This window comes from Pyxicephalus adspersus, chromosome 1 (genome assembly GCF_032062135.1).
Source record: "Pyxicephalus adspersus chromosome 1, UCB_Pads_2.0, whole genome shotgun sequence".
Classification (NCBI taxonomy): Eukaryota; Metazoa; Chordata; class Amphibia; order Anura; family Pyxicephalidae; genus Pyxicephalus; species Pyxicephalus adspersus.
The window spans coordinates 88,773,359-88,789,628 of NC_092858.1; the positions used below are offsets into that span (position 1 = coordinate 88,773,359).

General features: G+C 39.9%; 2 protein-coding genes across 2 annotated transcripts; both read left to right on the forward strand.

The window, feature by feature from the left end:
- Nucleotides 1-282: 282 nt before the first annotated feature.
- LOC140322044 (elongation factor 1-alpha, oocyte form) lies at nt 283-3,690 on the forward strand. Its single transcript, XM_072398700.1, has 7 exons — nt 283-464; nt 562-741; nt 1,462-1,758; nt 2,205-2,355; nt 2,437-2,693; nt 2,988-3,222; nt 3,489-3,690. The coding sequence occupies exons 1-7, from the start codon at nt 321-323 to the stop codon at nt 3,608-3,610; spliced, it is 1,386 nt and encodes a 461-aa protein (XP_072254801.1). The 5' UTR covers nt 283-320; the 3' UTR covers nt 3,611-3,690.
- A 3,968-nt stretch (nt 3,691-7,658) lies between these two features.
- On the forward strand, nt 7,659-14,873 carry RPL11 (ribosomal protein L11). Its single transcript, XM_072417661.1, has 6 exons — nt 7,659-7,771; nt 8,623-8,770; nt 9,400-9,506; nt 10,617-10,748; nt 12,670-12,780; nt 14,804-14,873. Exons 1-6 carry the CDS (start codon nt 7,766-7,768, stop codon nt 14,831-14,833), a joined length of 534 nt encoding a protein of 177 aa, XP_072273762.1. The 5' UTR covers nt 7,659-7,765; the 3' UTR covers nt 14,834-14,873.
- The last annotated feature ends 1,397 nt before the right edge of the window (nt 14,874-16,270 follow it).

Below are 16,270 nucleotides of genomic sequence, written 5' to 3' on the forward strand. Positions count from 1 at the left end.
GTTTAAAAGGGCCTGCACTCATTTTTTTCATGTTATTATCTTTTGCAAAGACTGTCACTGCACCTATACATTTATATGTGTTTCTTATATTTATTAGGCATAGCTACAATCAGCAAATCCCATAGAATAGTCACGTGTACCTCTCCCAGGTGAGGGTAACTTCAGCTCTTCGCCGGCTTCAACTTATCCGCCAATCACAGCGCCTCTGGCCCCAGCCCCGCCCACTCCTGGACCTTTAAATCTCCGGCGCTTTTTGCCTTGTTCTACATCTCCGCTCGCTAAGACACTTCGCTCGTTGCGCTCCTCGGCACACGCTAATCATGGGAAAGGAAAAGATCCACATTAACATCGTTGTGATCGGCCATGTAGATTCCGGGAAATCCACCACCACCGGCCACCTGATCTACAAATGCGGCGGCATTGACAAGAGAACCATAGAAAAGTTTGAGAAGGAAGCGGCGGAGGTAAGTGTTGATGAGCAATATTGGGTGATGAGCCCATCTGATATCCTCTCTTAAATGGCCAACTTTTTAAACTAACTTTTTGTTCTGATCTTCATAGATGGGCAAAGGCTCCTTCAAATACGCCTGGGTGCTGGACAAGCTGAAGGCTGAACGAGAACGTGGTATCACTATTGATATCTCCCTGTGGAAGTTCGAGACTGGCAAATATTACATTACTATTATTGATGCTCCTGGCCATCGTGATTTTATCAAGAACATGATCACTGGCACCTCCCAGGTAAATGGATTGCTTTTAAATGGTTATTTATCCATCTCTATATCTACTTTTCATGATTTCATTCAGCTTAGGTTTTATCTACTAGACCTTTGCTTCCTTCTACAGATCTGCCTTGTGTTAATAGTATGCAGGTGGTGTGATGCCCCAAATCTGTTAAGCCTATAGACAGCTGTTAAAATCATTTGTTGAACTTTGGTGTGTGCTTATTTTCCTTCTTTTAAATAAGAAGCTGTGTATACATGTAAGCAGCCCTTTTGTCTTGGGTTTTAAGTCAAACTGTTGATTAGTTTACTGTGTCTAAATGGGAAAGTTAGTGGAGAAGGTCACAATGCTTTTGTATTCATATTTAACATGTTTTCTGGCACAGGATTAAATGGGGACCTAGATATGCTAGCTAGTCTGCTATAAACCTAAAATGACTGGCTGCATATCATCTTGCTATGGTAGATGTGTAATGTGTCCATTTTCTCTAAAATTAGAAGCTGTGCATACATGTAAGTAGGCCCTTTGTCTTGAGTTTAAGTCAACTGGTTTGGTTAATTTCTACCTGGAAAACTAAATGGGAGAAGATCATAATGCTTCTAAATACATATTTTGGATGAATGGGGACCTTAATCTCAAAGTCCACTAGATATGCTGGCTATTTTGCTATAACATCATAGCAAATATCTTGATATGGTAGATGTGTAATATGTTTTATTTATTTTTTCTTTCACTTAGGCTGACTGTGCAGTCCTTATTGTGGCTGCTGGTGTGGGAGAGTTTGAAGCTGGTATCTCAAAGAACGGACAGACCAGAGAGCATGCCCTTCTTGCTTTCACATTGGGAGTCAAACAGCTAATTATTGGTGTCAACAAAATGGATTCCACAGAGCCACCTTACAGCCAGAAAAGGTTTGAAGAAATAACCAAAGAAGTTAGCTCATACATCAAGAAAATTGGGTACAACCCAGCCACAGTAGCATTTGTCCCAATCTCTGGCTGGCATGGTGACAACATGTTGGAGACTAGCAGTAAGGTATGTGGTTTTTCTGATCACTAAAATTGTAAATACTGGCTTCTTTATCATCACTAAATCTGTAATCTAACATAAGTTACAAAATATGTACTAAGCAGCCTTTGAAGCTGTTTGCAGAAATCGATAGCTCCTGGCTTCCTCTAGAAAGTCTTCTACCTTGTAATGAAATAACTGCTGGATTATAAGGTCTTCATATCTGTAGCCCTTATACAGTATCTTTATTTTTTCTACAACCTTCTTTGTAGATCTAAGTACAAATTTGGCCTGAAAGACTTCAAACTACCTTAATATATTCCCTAACCTTACCTAAATGAAAAATCTCAATCTATTAGAACTAGGGTGGCAATATGGACAGTTTCAGCTACTCTTCACTCTAGCAGTTTTCTGATAGTCTTCAGGTTCTTAGGTATTAAAAACCTTTTTAAATAAAAATTTTTTTAAATTAGATGCCATGGTTCAAAGGATGGAAAATTGAAAGGAAAGAGGGGAATGCCAGTGGTGTTACGTTGCTTGAAGCTCTGGATTCTATCATTCCACCCAGCCGACCCACAGACAAACCACTGCGCCTTCCATTGCAAGATGTTTATAAGATTGGAGGTAAGTGAAAGAGAACCCATAAATAGAATTACTATCCTTCACTTCAGTGTCAATGTACTAATGTCCAATGTGTTTTCATAGGTATTGGCACAGTTCCAGTTGGAAGAGTGGAGACTGGTGTCCTGAAGCCAGGAATGGTTGTGACATTTGCCCCTGGAAATGTGACTACAGAAGTAAAATCTGTGGAAATGCATCATGAAGCTTTATCTGAGGCTTTACCTGGTGACAACGTAGGCTTTAACGTCAAGAATATTTCTGTGAAAGACATCAGGAGAGGCAATGTTGCTGGTGATAGCAAGAATGACCCACCAATGGAGGCTGGATCTTTTATTGCTCAGGTAATTACTCTTAAAAATGGTCATGAAGGGTCACTCAAGGAGGAATTGCTCATAACTTGAGTTTAGTATTCCTGCATAGTTGCTTGTCTAATACGGTGGCCCAAAAAATAATTGGTCACTACTGAGCTGATATTGCATCACATTTTGTGAATTTTGAAAATTCCTTTTAATGGGGGGGCTAATATAATTGGCAGAGGGAAATACTATTTTGGTGTCCATCCAAACCTCACAACATGCATTTAATAACTGTGGCTTCTGAACCTTTTTAATGATTGGTTTTCTATATACTTGCAGGTGATCATACTCAATCATCCTGGAATGATCAATCCTGGCTATGCTCCAGTTTTGGACTGTCACACAGCTCATATTGCCTGCAAGTTTGCCGAGTTGAAGGAAAAGATTGATCGACGATCGGGAAAGAAGCTGGAGGATAACCCCAAAAATCTGAAATCTGGAGATGCTGCCATTGTTGAAATGATTCCTGGAAAGCCAATGTGTGTAGAATCTTTCCAAGAATACCCTCCACTTGGTAAGTAACAAGGATGCTTTTGTCATAGATGGCAAATTTGGTAGTTCTAATGGGTAACACGGAATACTGTGGTGACCACACTTTGCAGAATGGGGTTTTGTGTTGATCAGTTTTAGTTGCCCCATCATGGGTTAATGTATGATTTTTATGTTCTCTCCAGTAGACACAAGTTGCCATTTCCTTTCACAATGTAAATTAACTGCTATTGTATCAAAAAAAATCAGTCAGATCTTTGGCAGACCATACTAATATTTCTTTATTAACAGGTCGTTTTGCAGTTCGTGACATGAGGCAGACGGTGGCTGTTGGAGTTGTGAAAGCTGTAGAGAAGAAAGCGGCAGCTGCTGGTAAAGTGACCAAATCTGCAATGAAAGCCGGCAAGAAATGATATTCGTTTTCATTCCAGAGAGAAACTCTAAGTTATTCTATGCTGAATTATAGTTGTTAAATAAACAAGCAAAAAAATAATCTTTTGGTATTGTCTGATATTTTCAAAACTTTAGATGTCTTTAACTGCAGATGGCTAGTCATGTTTGTGCTGGGGGGGGGGGGGATTTTACATTTAACTTATTGCTCTGTGGTCACGGTTACAACTTTTACCATTTTTGTGAAATTGTCATCTTGCAGTTTTGTCTGCAATTTTAAGCTCGTGATCAATATTTTTTTTTGAAGAATCTGCTCAAGAAAGCCCCCCTGGGGTCACACAACCTTGTTAGACACCACATAAATAATACTAGTAGCACGCTACATAGGTGATTAAACTGAAGCTGTCACTGGGAGATATTTAATTTGGAATGTGTCATGTGATCCTGCTAGACATCATTGCCATTACAGCCTCTTTACACTGGATATCTCATCTTTGCTTGATGTGCAATTACTTTTGAAATTGAGAGACATGACTTAAGACTTCCATCATACTGACCTCAATATGGAACAAATTGGCTTGATGTGGTTGGGTTTATTTTTTTGATGCACATTTGCCCTAAAACTAGCACGTGGGTTTGCATACAACATTTCCACTTTATAACTGCTTGGTCTGAGGGATGCCTAACTACCAACTATGTTCTGGGCACCAGGGTGTAAAAAGGCATTTTAACCCAAAAACCACACTGCAGCTAAACAATCCATATGTGGTGGTTAGCTATGCTAGATTTCAACTGACTTCTGTGTGTCCCCTTTCTGTTCTAGTGTGATAAATTTTTTGCTCATGGCATCTAACTATTTCAGCTGGAGCAGCTTGATCTCCTTTGTACCTGCAAAAAAAAAAATGTACATGGGCCTGCATAAAAACTGAATCAGCTGCCCCATCTAGGGTGGCTCTGCAAATCATGAAGGGGTTTGCTCTGATCTAATACAAACATAGGCACTCTAAAAAAACACCTGTACCCGCATGTGGGGGGGGGGGGGTTTGTACTAAACATGGTAAATCTATTTGCACTTGTATTCAAAACTGGTGGGCTGTATATATTGGATGTGCCATAATTTTGACACTTTAACATACCTATCCTGTGTGACCTTAAAACACACTGTAGGTTTAGCATAATTTTGTGCTGACTTGTTAACATTAACTACTAGCTTTTAAAATTGTATGGTCCTCCACATTTGCTAAAGGCTTGCGATTAGGTATTGAGGTAGCTAGGCTAAGGGGCAACCTGCCATTTTGTTAGCACAGTGTTCTGCAGTATTGATATATTCCCCTTATATTTGATGAAGCAATATACATCAGTGTTCTCCCCAGGCCCTCATAGTTGGGTGCACCATGTGGCACTCTTTAGTAGCTATCTAGCTGTCAAACATCTAGGCTGGGCTTTGTCTAGAGAGTGGTCAGTGAGTACAGACAACTGGGGAAGATTCAGTTTTTTTTTTTTTTTTTTTTTCTTCACAACTTTTGGGAGCGGAACTGAAAAAAAGAAAACTAAGAGGATAGGAATGAAGTATATGGGGTTATAGAAAATAGCCATAATTATAGGGGTTACTGCATACCAATGGGAAACAAAATATATTGTTGCACCACCCACTTTTCTGACTATTGGTTATAGCTTTCCCCCACCCAGCTGAAGAGAACACTGCAACACCCTATCCTGCTGACTCCTTAAAGTGGAACTAAACTCTCCCCCCAGTTCTTTCCTTATGCCAACCCTTTCACTTAGTTCTTTTCCAGGTTTGGGATCTTCCAATATCTTGACTGGCCAGACTGTAACACATGGGAGTTCCTTCTTTCTGGCATGAGGTGTCAATGTGCACTAAGAAGAATTCTCTAAATTGTCCTGTCATTACACTTTTTACTTTAAAAAAAATTAAAGTGAAACAATTGTTTTTTTTCTTAAACCCTTGTATTTCAATGTTTATTTTAAGTATAACAAGACCATAACATTAATGCCAATGGTAACATTTGTAATAACATAGACAAACAAGCCTCATCAGTAGTAACAAGAGAATAGAGACAATGTTACAGGAGAGTCAAATAGTACAGAAGAAATGCTAGCGTCTTTGTTAAGCAAACCTGTAAGCCCTAAGGCCATTCTGAATGGGAAAGAAATGGGGAGGGGGATAGAAAACTCCTGTTATATCAACTAGTGTGGGGAAGTGAAGGGTCACCATATTAGCGAGAGCTGTATTCTTTTGAAGGTTCCCGGATTGCATCAAATTTTTCCAGAGTGGCATTGAGTGTGCATGAGCCTATCAACGATCATGATCCATTTCATTTTCGCAAATAGTGGATCTAGCGGAATCACTTTGAAATTCAAAGACTTCGCCAGTGTAATACAAGCAGCAAGCAAAATGAGTTTTATCAGTTTCAGAGTGTTTGGGCCCCCCCCCCATCTTATTTCCAAAAAAGGGCGCACTCTGGAGTACATTGTAGATCTCTCCTTGTGACTCTAGAAATTAGCCTAAAAATCTTAGACTGGAAATCCTGGGCGATAGGACAACCATGGCGCCCCTAGCATCACAACCCCTGAAACACATGGGAGAGGCGGAAGGGTGACATTTAGCAAGCGTATCCGGAATTGGGTACCATCTAGGAATAACTTTATATGAGGTCTCATCCTCTGTAACGTGGAAAGAGAAAGTTGAGAGATTTAAGCTGCTATATAATAGTGCTTGAGGAATGGAACCCCAAGACTGCCTTGGGGTCTAGGAGCCTACATGGTGTTATTTTGTATCCTGGATCTTGGATTGAAGGGAGTTTAGAGTTGAGAGTGGGACATAAATCGGCAGGGTACGGAATAGATACAGTATCCTGGGCAAGACATTCATCTTGATTGCGGCTATCCTATTCAATTGAATGGGAAGCCTGCCTCCTTCTTGAAAACCTAAGAATTTATCCCAAGATAATTTGTGCTCCTTCTTTTGCGACTTTAAATACTGTGTAATAAGTTTTATTAGCAGCCACCAATCTGGATCAATAAGTTTAGGACTCTTTAAAAATATAAGGAAAGCTGTAAAATGATTAGAGAATAAAGTGTAATATAAAAAAGACCCCTTTTTACCTATGAACTTCTGTGTATACTTGAATTAACAAAACAGAAATCAGTTTCAGATACCAGAAAAAAGGAAAGGAAAATGGTATGTGGGAAATAAATGAAGAAATTACTTAATATTCAAAAATGGATTTCCAACAAGAAATAGGTCAGTTAATCAAGTTGAGGTAAGTCCAACATGTTTCACCCAAAGGCTTCTTCAGAGGGAAGTAGAGTGTGATGCCTATGGAAGTCAGGGTGCCCTAATTCATGGTAAGGCATGAGATGTCTTTGTGTCATGAATTGAATGCAGAAGACGTCTGTCCTGGGATTACCCCGGAATGTTTCAGATGTGATGGTCCAAGCTGCCTAGTATGGATGTGTTTTGAACGTCAGGCATCCTGGGAGGCTCTGGCTGCTCCCCCTGCGCATGCCTTGACTCTCAGACATGCGCAGAAGAGGCATTTTTTCTATTACGGGAAAGAGATGCCGATCTCACACATGAGCAGTGAGATCGGCTTTTTTTTCTCAGCGGCTACATCACCTGATCTCACACCTGCGCAGTGAAGAAGACTGAAGATGGCGGCGCTGATGAAAAGGAATTCCAGGACGTGGGAAGGACCAGCACCATCAAGGGACCTGCAGAATTAAAATGTAATTGTATAGTTTTGGTTTTCAGTTTAGTTCCGGTTTAATAAAAATGTATAAAAACAACAAGTGTGACATCTCCCCCCAATAGTCCTAAAGATCAGCAGATCTGATCTGCACAATCCTGCCAAACATATACACGGCCTCATTGTATTGGGATTCCTTTAAAACGCGCGCTGCCCAGAGAATAAGAATGCATTAGCTGTCACTGCACCATAGCACAACACTGAGCCTCCTCACATCCCCACTAATCTATTACAACGTCATTTCTATAACTCCACCAATCAGCAGCTTCCTGGCAACTAACTTCCGCGAGTCACGTAATAGTAAAAGCCAAAGAGAAACGCGACTTCGCGCAGTGACGTCACCATCCCATCTCAGCGCAGTATATAAGACAGAATCGGAAATCTCGCGATCTCTTCCCATCTCCCAACATGGCGGTGAGTGTATGTGGTTACACAGAATACCGGTTCGTTTAATCCGCTGCAATCCTCCTGATGTGATTAGAGAACGCCCGTCGGCTTTCTGTTACTGCTGGATAACCTCCTGCCGGCCTCGGGCGCCCTGTTATTGTGTGGATGGGAGTGAGGAAGGGTGTTAGGAATGATGGCTGGGCCTAGTGTGTCTGTCGCCCTGTATGTGTGTACAGAGCTGATTCCTTTTGGTGACCCTGGCCAGGCCTGTTATTGTTCTATGTTCTATAGAGATGCTTCTGGATACTGGCTCATATTGGGGTAGTAGATGGAATAAAGTGGAGGGGTGTGTGATGTGCATTGGGTCTCAGTACACATGTAGGTTAAGTGTTCATGCTGTTCCTCTATATAGACCAGAATTAATGGTGTTTGCTTATCTTCCTTCATGATTTGATGTTTAGTTGTGCAGCATTGTGTATGCTAAGTAGTAGATTCTCTCCCCCTCCCCCCGACCTATAAAACATCTATATATATATTTGCTGTGCACGCTTCTTAAATGTGATGGATCTAATCCTGTGCCATGGTTCCCTATGTGATGTTCTGAATATTGGGGCACAGTATTCTTATCAGTACTTGAGATGTGACCAGAACTAGACCAGACATGTCCGATTCTGCAGCCTGCATGGTGCTGGTATGTCTACTCCAGATACAGCCGCTTCCGTTCTAGAGCTATTTATATTGGATCAGGAGCTGTATTTTTGTTTCCTAAAGCGTGGTGCTAAGAATTAGGATTATAGTTCTCCATTGATAGGCTGATTTTGGTTATGTCTAGGTGAATGGAATTTTTAGTCTTATAGTATTTTTCCATTCTTCCTCAGGACAAATCAGAGAAGGAAAACCCTATGCGTGAGCTCAGAATCCGCAAGCTCTGCCTCAATATCTGCGTTGGCGAGAGTGGTGACAGACTGACCCGGGCAGCCAAAGTGCTGGAGCAGCTCACCGGGCAGACACCTGTCTTCTCCAAAGGTAAAGTATTTGTCCACAACAATGCTGGCTAATTGCATAACAAAGCTGTGCAAAGGATGTGTGCTACTGTCAGGTCTGATAGAGAAATAATGTATGTCAAGTGTCCAAAACCATGTAATAACCAGGGTTCTATTGAACCCTGCTGTTTCCTCAGTTTGCTAGGGGTTCCTTGAGTAATGATCGATTGGGATCTCTCAGGTAAGTTACCAATGACATCGGTTTAGAAGAGTGATGTTCTTCCCCCCCTGGCCAATAATATAGGTGGTATCCTTCCTACTGACCACTCCAATATACTGAGTTGTGACTATAGAAATTATAGCATCCCTGAAGACCTACAAGTGATTTCAAGATTTCCCCCTAAGAATGGTAGATAAAGGAAGATCTGAAATTCTCAGTAGTTCTAAATAATGGTGCTGAAAAGTTTAGTACATACAACCTAGAGAGATGATCTTTAAATCTGTATTTTTACCCAAGTGTGGTGTAACAACCATTGCAGCGGAGTTGCATCATATAACACTAAGGGGGTAAAATAAGGTAATATATAATTCTGTGCTCAATTTATCTGCCTGATTTAGCTAAGAAACTAGTAACTTGCATGTTGGTGTAAAAATTTATTTTTTGTTCTACAGCTCGTTACACTGTGAGATCTTTTGGAATTAGGAGAAATGAAAAAATTGCAGTTCACTGTACTGTCCGAGGAGCCAAAGCAGAGGAGATCTTGGAGAAAGGACTTAAGGTAAACTGGAGTAATACCAATAATGAAATGCAGCTTTCTGAATTTCACTGATGCCTTTAGTTAACCTCTCTGGCGGTATTCCTGAGTGTGACTCAGGGTTAATTTTTAGTACCAAAAGCAGTAACCCTGAGCCATCCTTCGGGTGACATTGTAAAGGGCTTACCTGGTCCCCAGGAGTCTGCAGCATCCTCCGGGGATGCCCACCCAACATCTGTGTCCCCTGGTCTTGCGTCCCTTGTGTGATCAGTTGGACATGTGAGTGGTGGGCGTAACTTGCCCGGAAATTAAAAAAAACTACTGCTTTGACATTCAAAATTACTGATCTAATCAGTTCGAGAGGTTAAGGTAGGGCTGCCACAATTAGAAGCATAGTGTCTCTTTACATAGTTGCCTGATGTTTTTTGGCTGGCGCCATGGTCATTGGCTTAGTGCTGTTGTGTGTGTTCTTATAGCTCTATTGGAGTGCAGAAAGAACCTGTAAAAGTAACTGTTCTTATAGCATCCCTCTGAAGTAACTGAAAATAAAAGGCAGCTCTGGTGCTGTTCATTGCACACTCATCTGGTTAACAATTTAGAACCACTCCTCTTCTGGGTTGCATAAACCCATTTTCCTATGTGTCCAAGGCATCCAGACTTCATCCCTGGACTCAAAGAACTCATAGTGCAGTGTTTAGAATCCACCCACTGCTGGAAGTAGGCAAAGTATACCTGGCTAGGGGCATCTTGTGAAAACACTATTGTGTATCCAGTGTTAAATTGTTTTATTTTTTTATGGACTGCCTCTAACTGCCATTAAGAAGAATGGTTCAGTGTTTTAACAGCTATCTGCTGATACCTGTTAGCAGTCATGTTTCCACAATTACTCTAGATTGTGATGTTACCATTGCATTCACCTAATGCTGCTTACTAGACCAATACTGTTTCACCTAGTGACATTAAACAGATTTTCAGTATCCTAGAATTGGTGTTTGAGTCAACTATGGCAACTTTATTGTTGTAAGCTTATTCTACTGGCTCCTAAATAGTGATTATAAACTGCAAATATTGATCAAAATAATAAATATGCCAGGAGTGATATACATAAGTGTAAAATATGGTCTTTCTTTAAAGGTCAGAGAATATGAGCTGAGGAAGAATAACTTCTCTGAAACCGGAAACTTTGGGTTTGGTATTCAGGAGCACATTGATCTGGGAATTAAATATGACCCAAGCATTGGCATCTATGGTCTGGATTTCTACGTGGTATGTATATTCATAGAAAATCATAACTTTTTTGCTTGAAGGGGTTTTTATTAGTTTTATTGTAGGGCTTTAAAATTTGGGGCAATCTTCCATACTGTTTATTTATGCAGTCCTTATGGTGGTTATGCTGTATGCTGTTAAAAGTTAAACCAAAAAATTCATATCTGCCTTTACTTCTGCAAAGCCCCCTGTTGTATTACAGGACAGTACCATCCTCTCCTTTTGGCTACATTACCCAATATTGCACTGAACAGATGCCAAATGGTGTGAGGTACCCTGCTATAAATTGGGGGGGGTAAACATTGCAGTGTTCCCCAATGTTTAATATTCCCCAATATATTTACCTAAACTATTCCCAGCTACTATTACAAGCAATCTAACAAGCTTTTTTAGCATAACTGTTTTTGGTAAGGTTTTTTGGAAGCCTTTCTACTGTGCCAGTAATCTAAAACTAATGAGAAATGGGGGGTAAAAAGCTGCCATTGCCAAATGATACTGAATGGTTATCTACATATGTTTTAGTGTTGAATTAATATGGACAAAACTTTACAAGCAAATTTACCTAACACCATCTATGCCAATTGAAGCAAAAATTAACACTATACTCGCCTGTCCCCATTCTGTTGTGGGTGCGGGTGCAGCCGTGTTCTTTGATGCCATCTTTGGCAGCCTTGTTCCTTGATTGGCTGGGATGCTGTAGGCTTTGTGATGGGGATCATTCAGTACTAGTAGCCCCAGGTGAAGCTGTAATGTCTGTTATCCTGGCAACAACTTTGCCCAGTCCTTTTTTGGTTCAATCATTTTTATTAAGTTTTCAGAGAAAAAAAACAGGGAAACATAACAAAAAGAATCAGGTATATAACCCATACAACATATCAAACATAACAGTGTAGGCTTCGTATTAACTGACATCTAGTACCAAGAAGCTGCATATACCCAACAAATATGACAAAAAACATAATAGTCTTAAGGGGATCATATAGTACATATTAAACCTGTACAAAAACAGCTACATATCCGCTAGCAGAAGCGTATGGCACTGGGTGTACACCAATAGTCTAAAACAACAAATAAAATAAAAACAAAGACATACATATATAAGCATCCCAGGGGAGAAGGGGGGGATGGGAGGGGGGAGGGGAATGCCGATCGGTACAAAAAAAAGGGGGGGGGATATATATATTAACCCTCAATACCGGGGTTGTGTTCCAGCCTATAAGCCTGGAAACTAAGTAAAATATGTACGGAATCGGGGAGAGTCTTTAAACCAGTCCCAAATGGACCAGGTAATTCTAAATTGTTCCATTCTATCATCGTCCTCCGCGACCAACATCTCCATATGGCGAATTTTTTCAAGTTCGGAGACCCAATTGGCTATAGAAGGAGCAGCAGATTGCTTCCACAATCTCAGAATAGTGGCCCTTGCTGCCGTAAAAGTGACGTAGGGCCCCACCTTTGATGGTTTTGAGCGAACCCGGAACCATGGATAAAAGAGCTATTTTGGGAGTATTGGTTATGTTGGACCTAGTGCTGTCATTATACTTGCCCGGTCCTTTTTGAAGTGGTCGTCTGCAAAGATGTTTCAGTCGGTCATGAAACTACAAATCTCAGCACTTCTAGAACAGATTTAACAGACGTTTTGACATGCTAACACATAAAAGATATACCTCCTGAATTGTATGCACATTGAATACAGAATTCAGGTTAAATTCATGATTTTGCATAAGACTTTTTAGATTTTTATTCAGTAACCAGTGTGAGAGATAATAGTGCACTAATCTGCAATCAGACTAAATGGTGCAAGATGTGGGGACATCCTATTCTTTGGGTATTGGACTTGACTTTTGCTTTTATAATAGAATGAGCTAGTTTGTGTACTTCAATCCTGTCTAAAGTTCTGAGCGGTTTTGTTTTTCTGTAGGTTCTTGGCCGTCCAGGCTTCAGCATTGCTGACAAAAAGCGCAGGACAGGCGTTATTGGTTCCAAGCATAGGATTGGGAAAGAGGAGGCCATGCGTTGGTTCCAGCAGAAGGTAAATATTTCTTGTTCTACATACTGTTTACAAAGCACAATAGATGGGAGTGATGTGGACCTTCTAGACAAAATACATTTTTTAAACCAGTTTTTAAAATTTTTATTCTTGGCCTTCAGTTGGAGCTCTAGGCTGCTCTAAACAAATACCCACAATGCTGTATGGACATGACAAAATCCAGAGCCATTTTAACAGGCAGTCCTAAAAAGGTTCCTTCTGTGAACAAGTTTTAGTAACCCATATGGATTTACAGGCTATAAAGATGTTAAAAAAAAACAACTTTATAATGAGGATACCTTTTATGCCACACAGAATTTGCAGCACCTAAACCTCTAGCTTTTGAAAGTGACATAGTGGGAAAATTGTGTCAAACTGATGTATAGTATAATGTGAAGTTCGAACGCTAGAATCTTGTGCCCAAAAGCAAAGCACTGCTATCTTGGTGGATGCAGGGCCTGATTGTCAGAGTTTTACACATTGGAAGATGGTTTGTTTTGTTAATGTACATAAGGGATTGCAATGTCTGTCTACCTCCTGCTTGCAATGAAACAGGAATTATACGTAGGGAAATCTCCAAACAGACTGCACGAATTGGTGATGGATGAACTTTTGCCAGACATTTTTCTCAAATTAGCAGCTTAACTTTGTATGATTCTTGTGGTACTTGGTAAGATTGTATGTGCTAATTACTAAAACTCTAGTGGCCAATATTGGTATCTTTGAGATTATAATTAGGTAGATATGGGAGTGCTACCCACTGGGCAAACTATTACATTGTTTCAGTCCAGAAATAATGGTAAGTAATGTGCAAGTTGAGTAAAGTGAACGTTGTCATGCTTGACTAGTATGCATCTTGTGATATAGGCTTCAGAGGGAATGTTTTGACTCGCACATTTGATTAGGATATGATGTATTTGGTCATTTCATGACTGGAGCCAAGGTTTTTTTTTTAAAGTTGCTATTCCAAAGTATGAATATACCATTCCCAACACATTGCTTTTTATGGCTTTATTCATATGTTGTGTAGTTGTAGCAGAATGTTCACTCAACCTGGCAATTAGGGACAGACTTGTGCAAAATGGTTCCTCTTCTAGTTGCTACATTTATAGGATCATTTGCATTTTTTTCTTAAAATATTGTGCAGGACATTAAGTTTGATGCTTTATCCATATATACACCCATATTTGTACAGTATGGTTGTGCAATGTCTGGCTTGTTCTGCCACTGACTTTTTAGGTGAGAAACAGACAAGATCAAGCATGATACTATGCAACTCATTCAATTTCACATGTTTTCATAGCTCAGCATTGTACATGGGGGTTTTAGCATTGCATACTAAAAACTTTGCAAACTTCAAGATGCTCTTTTGAAACCTATTAAAATAACCTTCAGATCATTTTGGGCATAGAAAGCACACCTTGGTGGAGTAGCTGTTAGTAAGTTTTCGAAAAGCCTCAATGTTGCTGGAAATGTGGTAAAATTACTATTAGATTGTTTAAATAGGCTTTCCCAGTGAGATTTTGAAATGCAAAATGGATCAGAATATTACTTGCATAAAGCTGCTCAAAGATGTTCTTTGCAAGTGCTGTAAAAAATGCTGATTTGCAAGCTGAAGCTTGTGAGGTCTTAAGTTCATTTTAGCCACATGGGGTGCCTAGTTCTCTTTGCTGATGGCCCTTATAAGTATGATAAACTATGATCTAGATTAACACTTGAATGTTTACAAAAGTGTATTGCAATGCTCATAAAATAACAGCTGCCTGTCGTGCTGACTTTGCTGCAGAATTGTCCTAAATTTTTTAAAAGGGCTTCTGAATTTGATCTGCTCATTCAGCAGGTAATAAATACTAGCAGGGTCAGTTTTACAGCCAGGTGACTAGCACTTGGACCATCAACTTGAAGTCCTGTTTTTATCAGGCTTACTTTGCCTGCTATAACTGCAGAGGTAATCACGTTATAAAAAAATGTTTTGGTGTATTTGTATAATTCTCAATTCTAATATGTTTTTGTTTTTCTTTTCTAGTATGATGGAATCATTCTTCCTGGAAAGTGAGCTGCTTCAATTTCTAAACTAAATAAAATTTCAGATAAAACTTTTGGTTGTCATTATTTAAACATTCCTGTAAACTGCTGTTTCATGTATGTTGGATGATCTAATATAGCATGAGAAGAACATAGGGTACATTACTGTCTACATGTTGACACTTTGAGCAGACCGGGTGTAGCTTATAATGGTAGAGTATACATTTCTGTTGTCGGAGCATTTCAAACTCTGGCCCATGGATGATTCGTTTGTTTTGTAGGAACATGTATGATTTGGAGCATTTTTACCAAGGTCAGTTTTGTATAACTGCCAGTTGTAAGCTATACCTGGGGATTGCCATGCAATTATGAGCTGTGCTTGTTATAGTAACCAGTCTCCCACCTGGGATGAGAATAGGAGAAATAATTGTGGGTCTTAACAGTGTAACCTCTTTGGATCCGTCAAGAGGGCTGTTTTGTTGCTATGGCTTTACTTTCCCTCCTGAGATGTCACTACCAACAATAACTTTCACCTAAAGTTACTAATTCATTTCAGTCAATCTTATGATTTTAGGCTAATTTTATTACTAAACTAAATAGCACAGAAAATGCAAGGAAAATACAATTAAGATAATACTATTAAGATTAAGAACTTTGGAAGTGACTCTTTAACAAAACTTGTACTATGTCTAAAATGGACTCCCACTTCCTGAAAATGTACCAGATTTGTACTCCAGCTCTGCTGAGTAATTCTGTCTGTTTTGCCACAAGTATGTACAATCTGACATGAATAATCTGGCACACTGGCCTTGCTGTGTGCCCTTGGACACGTCCGTGTTTGAAGGACAAAGCTGCTCTTAGCCTGACCACCACTGCCATCATGGTCTTTGGATTCCTATTGTCCCTTTTGGTTGTTTTATGGAAGACATGCAAGTTTTCTAAATGCAAAACCTAACCTTTAAAGGTGTGTAATATGCACCCATCTCATTTAAAACCACTGTAAACCTATATTAACCTCTTCCCCAATGATATGGATTCCTGATCTGCCTTAGGTACCTCTTATAGTAACATTGGAGTCTTGGTATTTGGGTGAAGGGGTGTGCCCTGTGGAAACCAGGCATTTTATGCTCCATTTCTAGACTGGACTCTGCTTTAATGTAAACTCTGCTAATGATGACTGGGCCATCTTCCCCTCAAACTATTCACCTTTTTTAGGTGAAACATAATTTACACTTGAAATACCTCTCTAGGTAATAGTCCCATCCATCTGTGTAAAGTTCTTGGTAATGTGGAGTGTGGAAATAGTGCCGGAATACACAAGTGAAAGGATTGGAAGAAGGTTCTGGCTGCTGCACCTACCTTAATGGTTTATTTCTATACATTGCTGGGTTAGGATAATTCTATCAGGAATGGTTTCCCTAGCTTATAGTGGGTCACCTAAGGTTCAAGGTTCCTTCTTAGCACACAT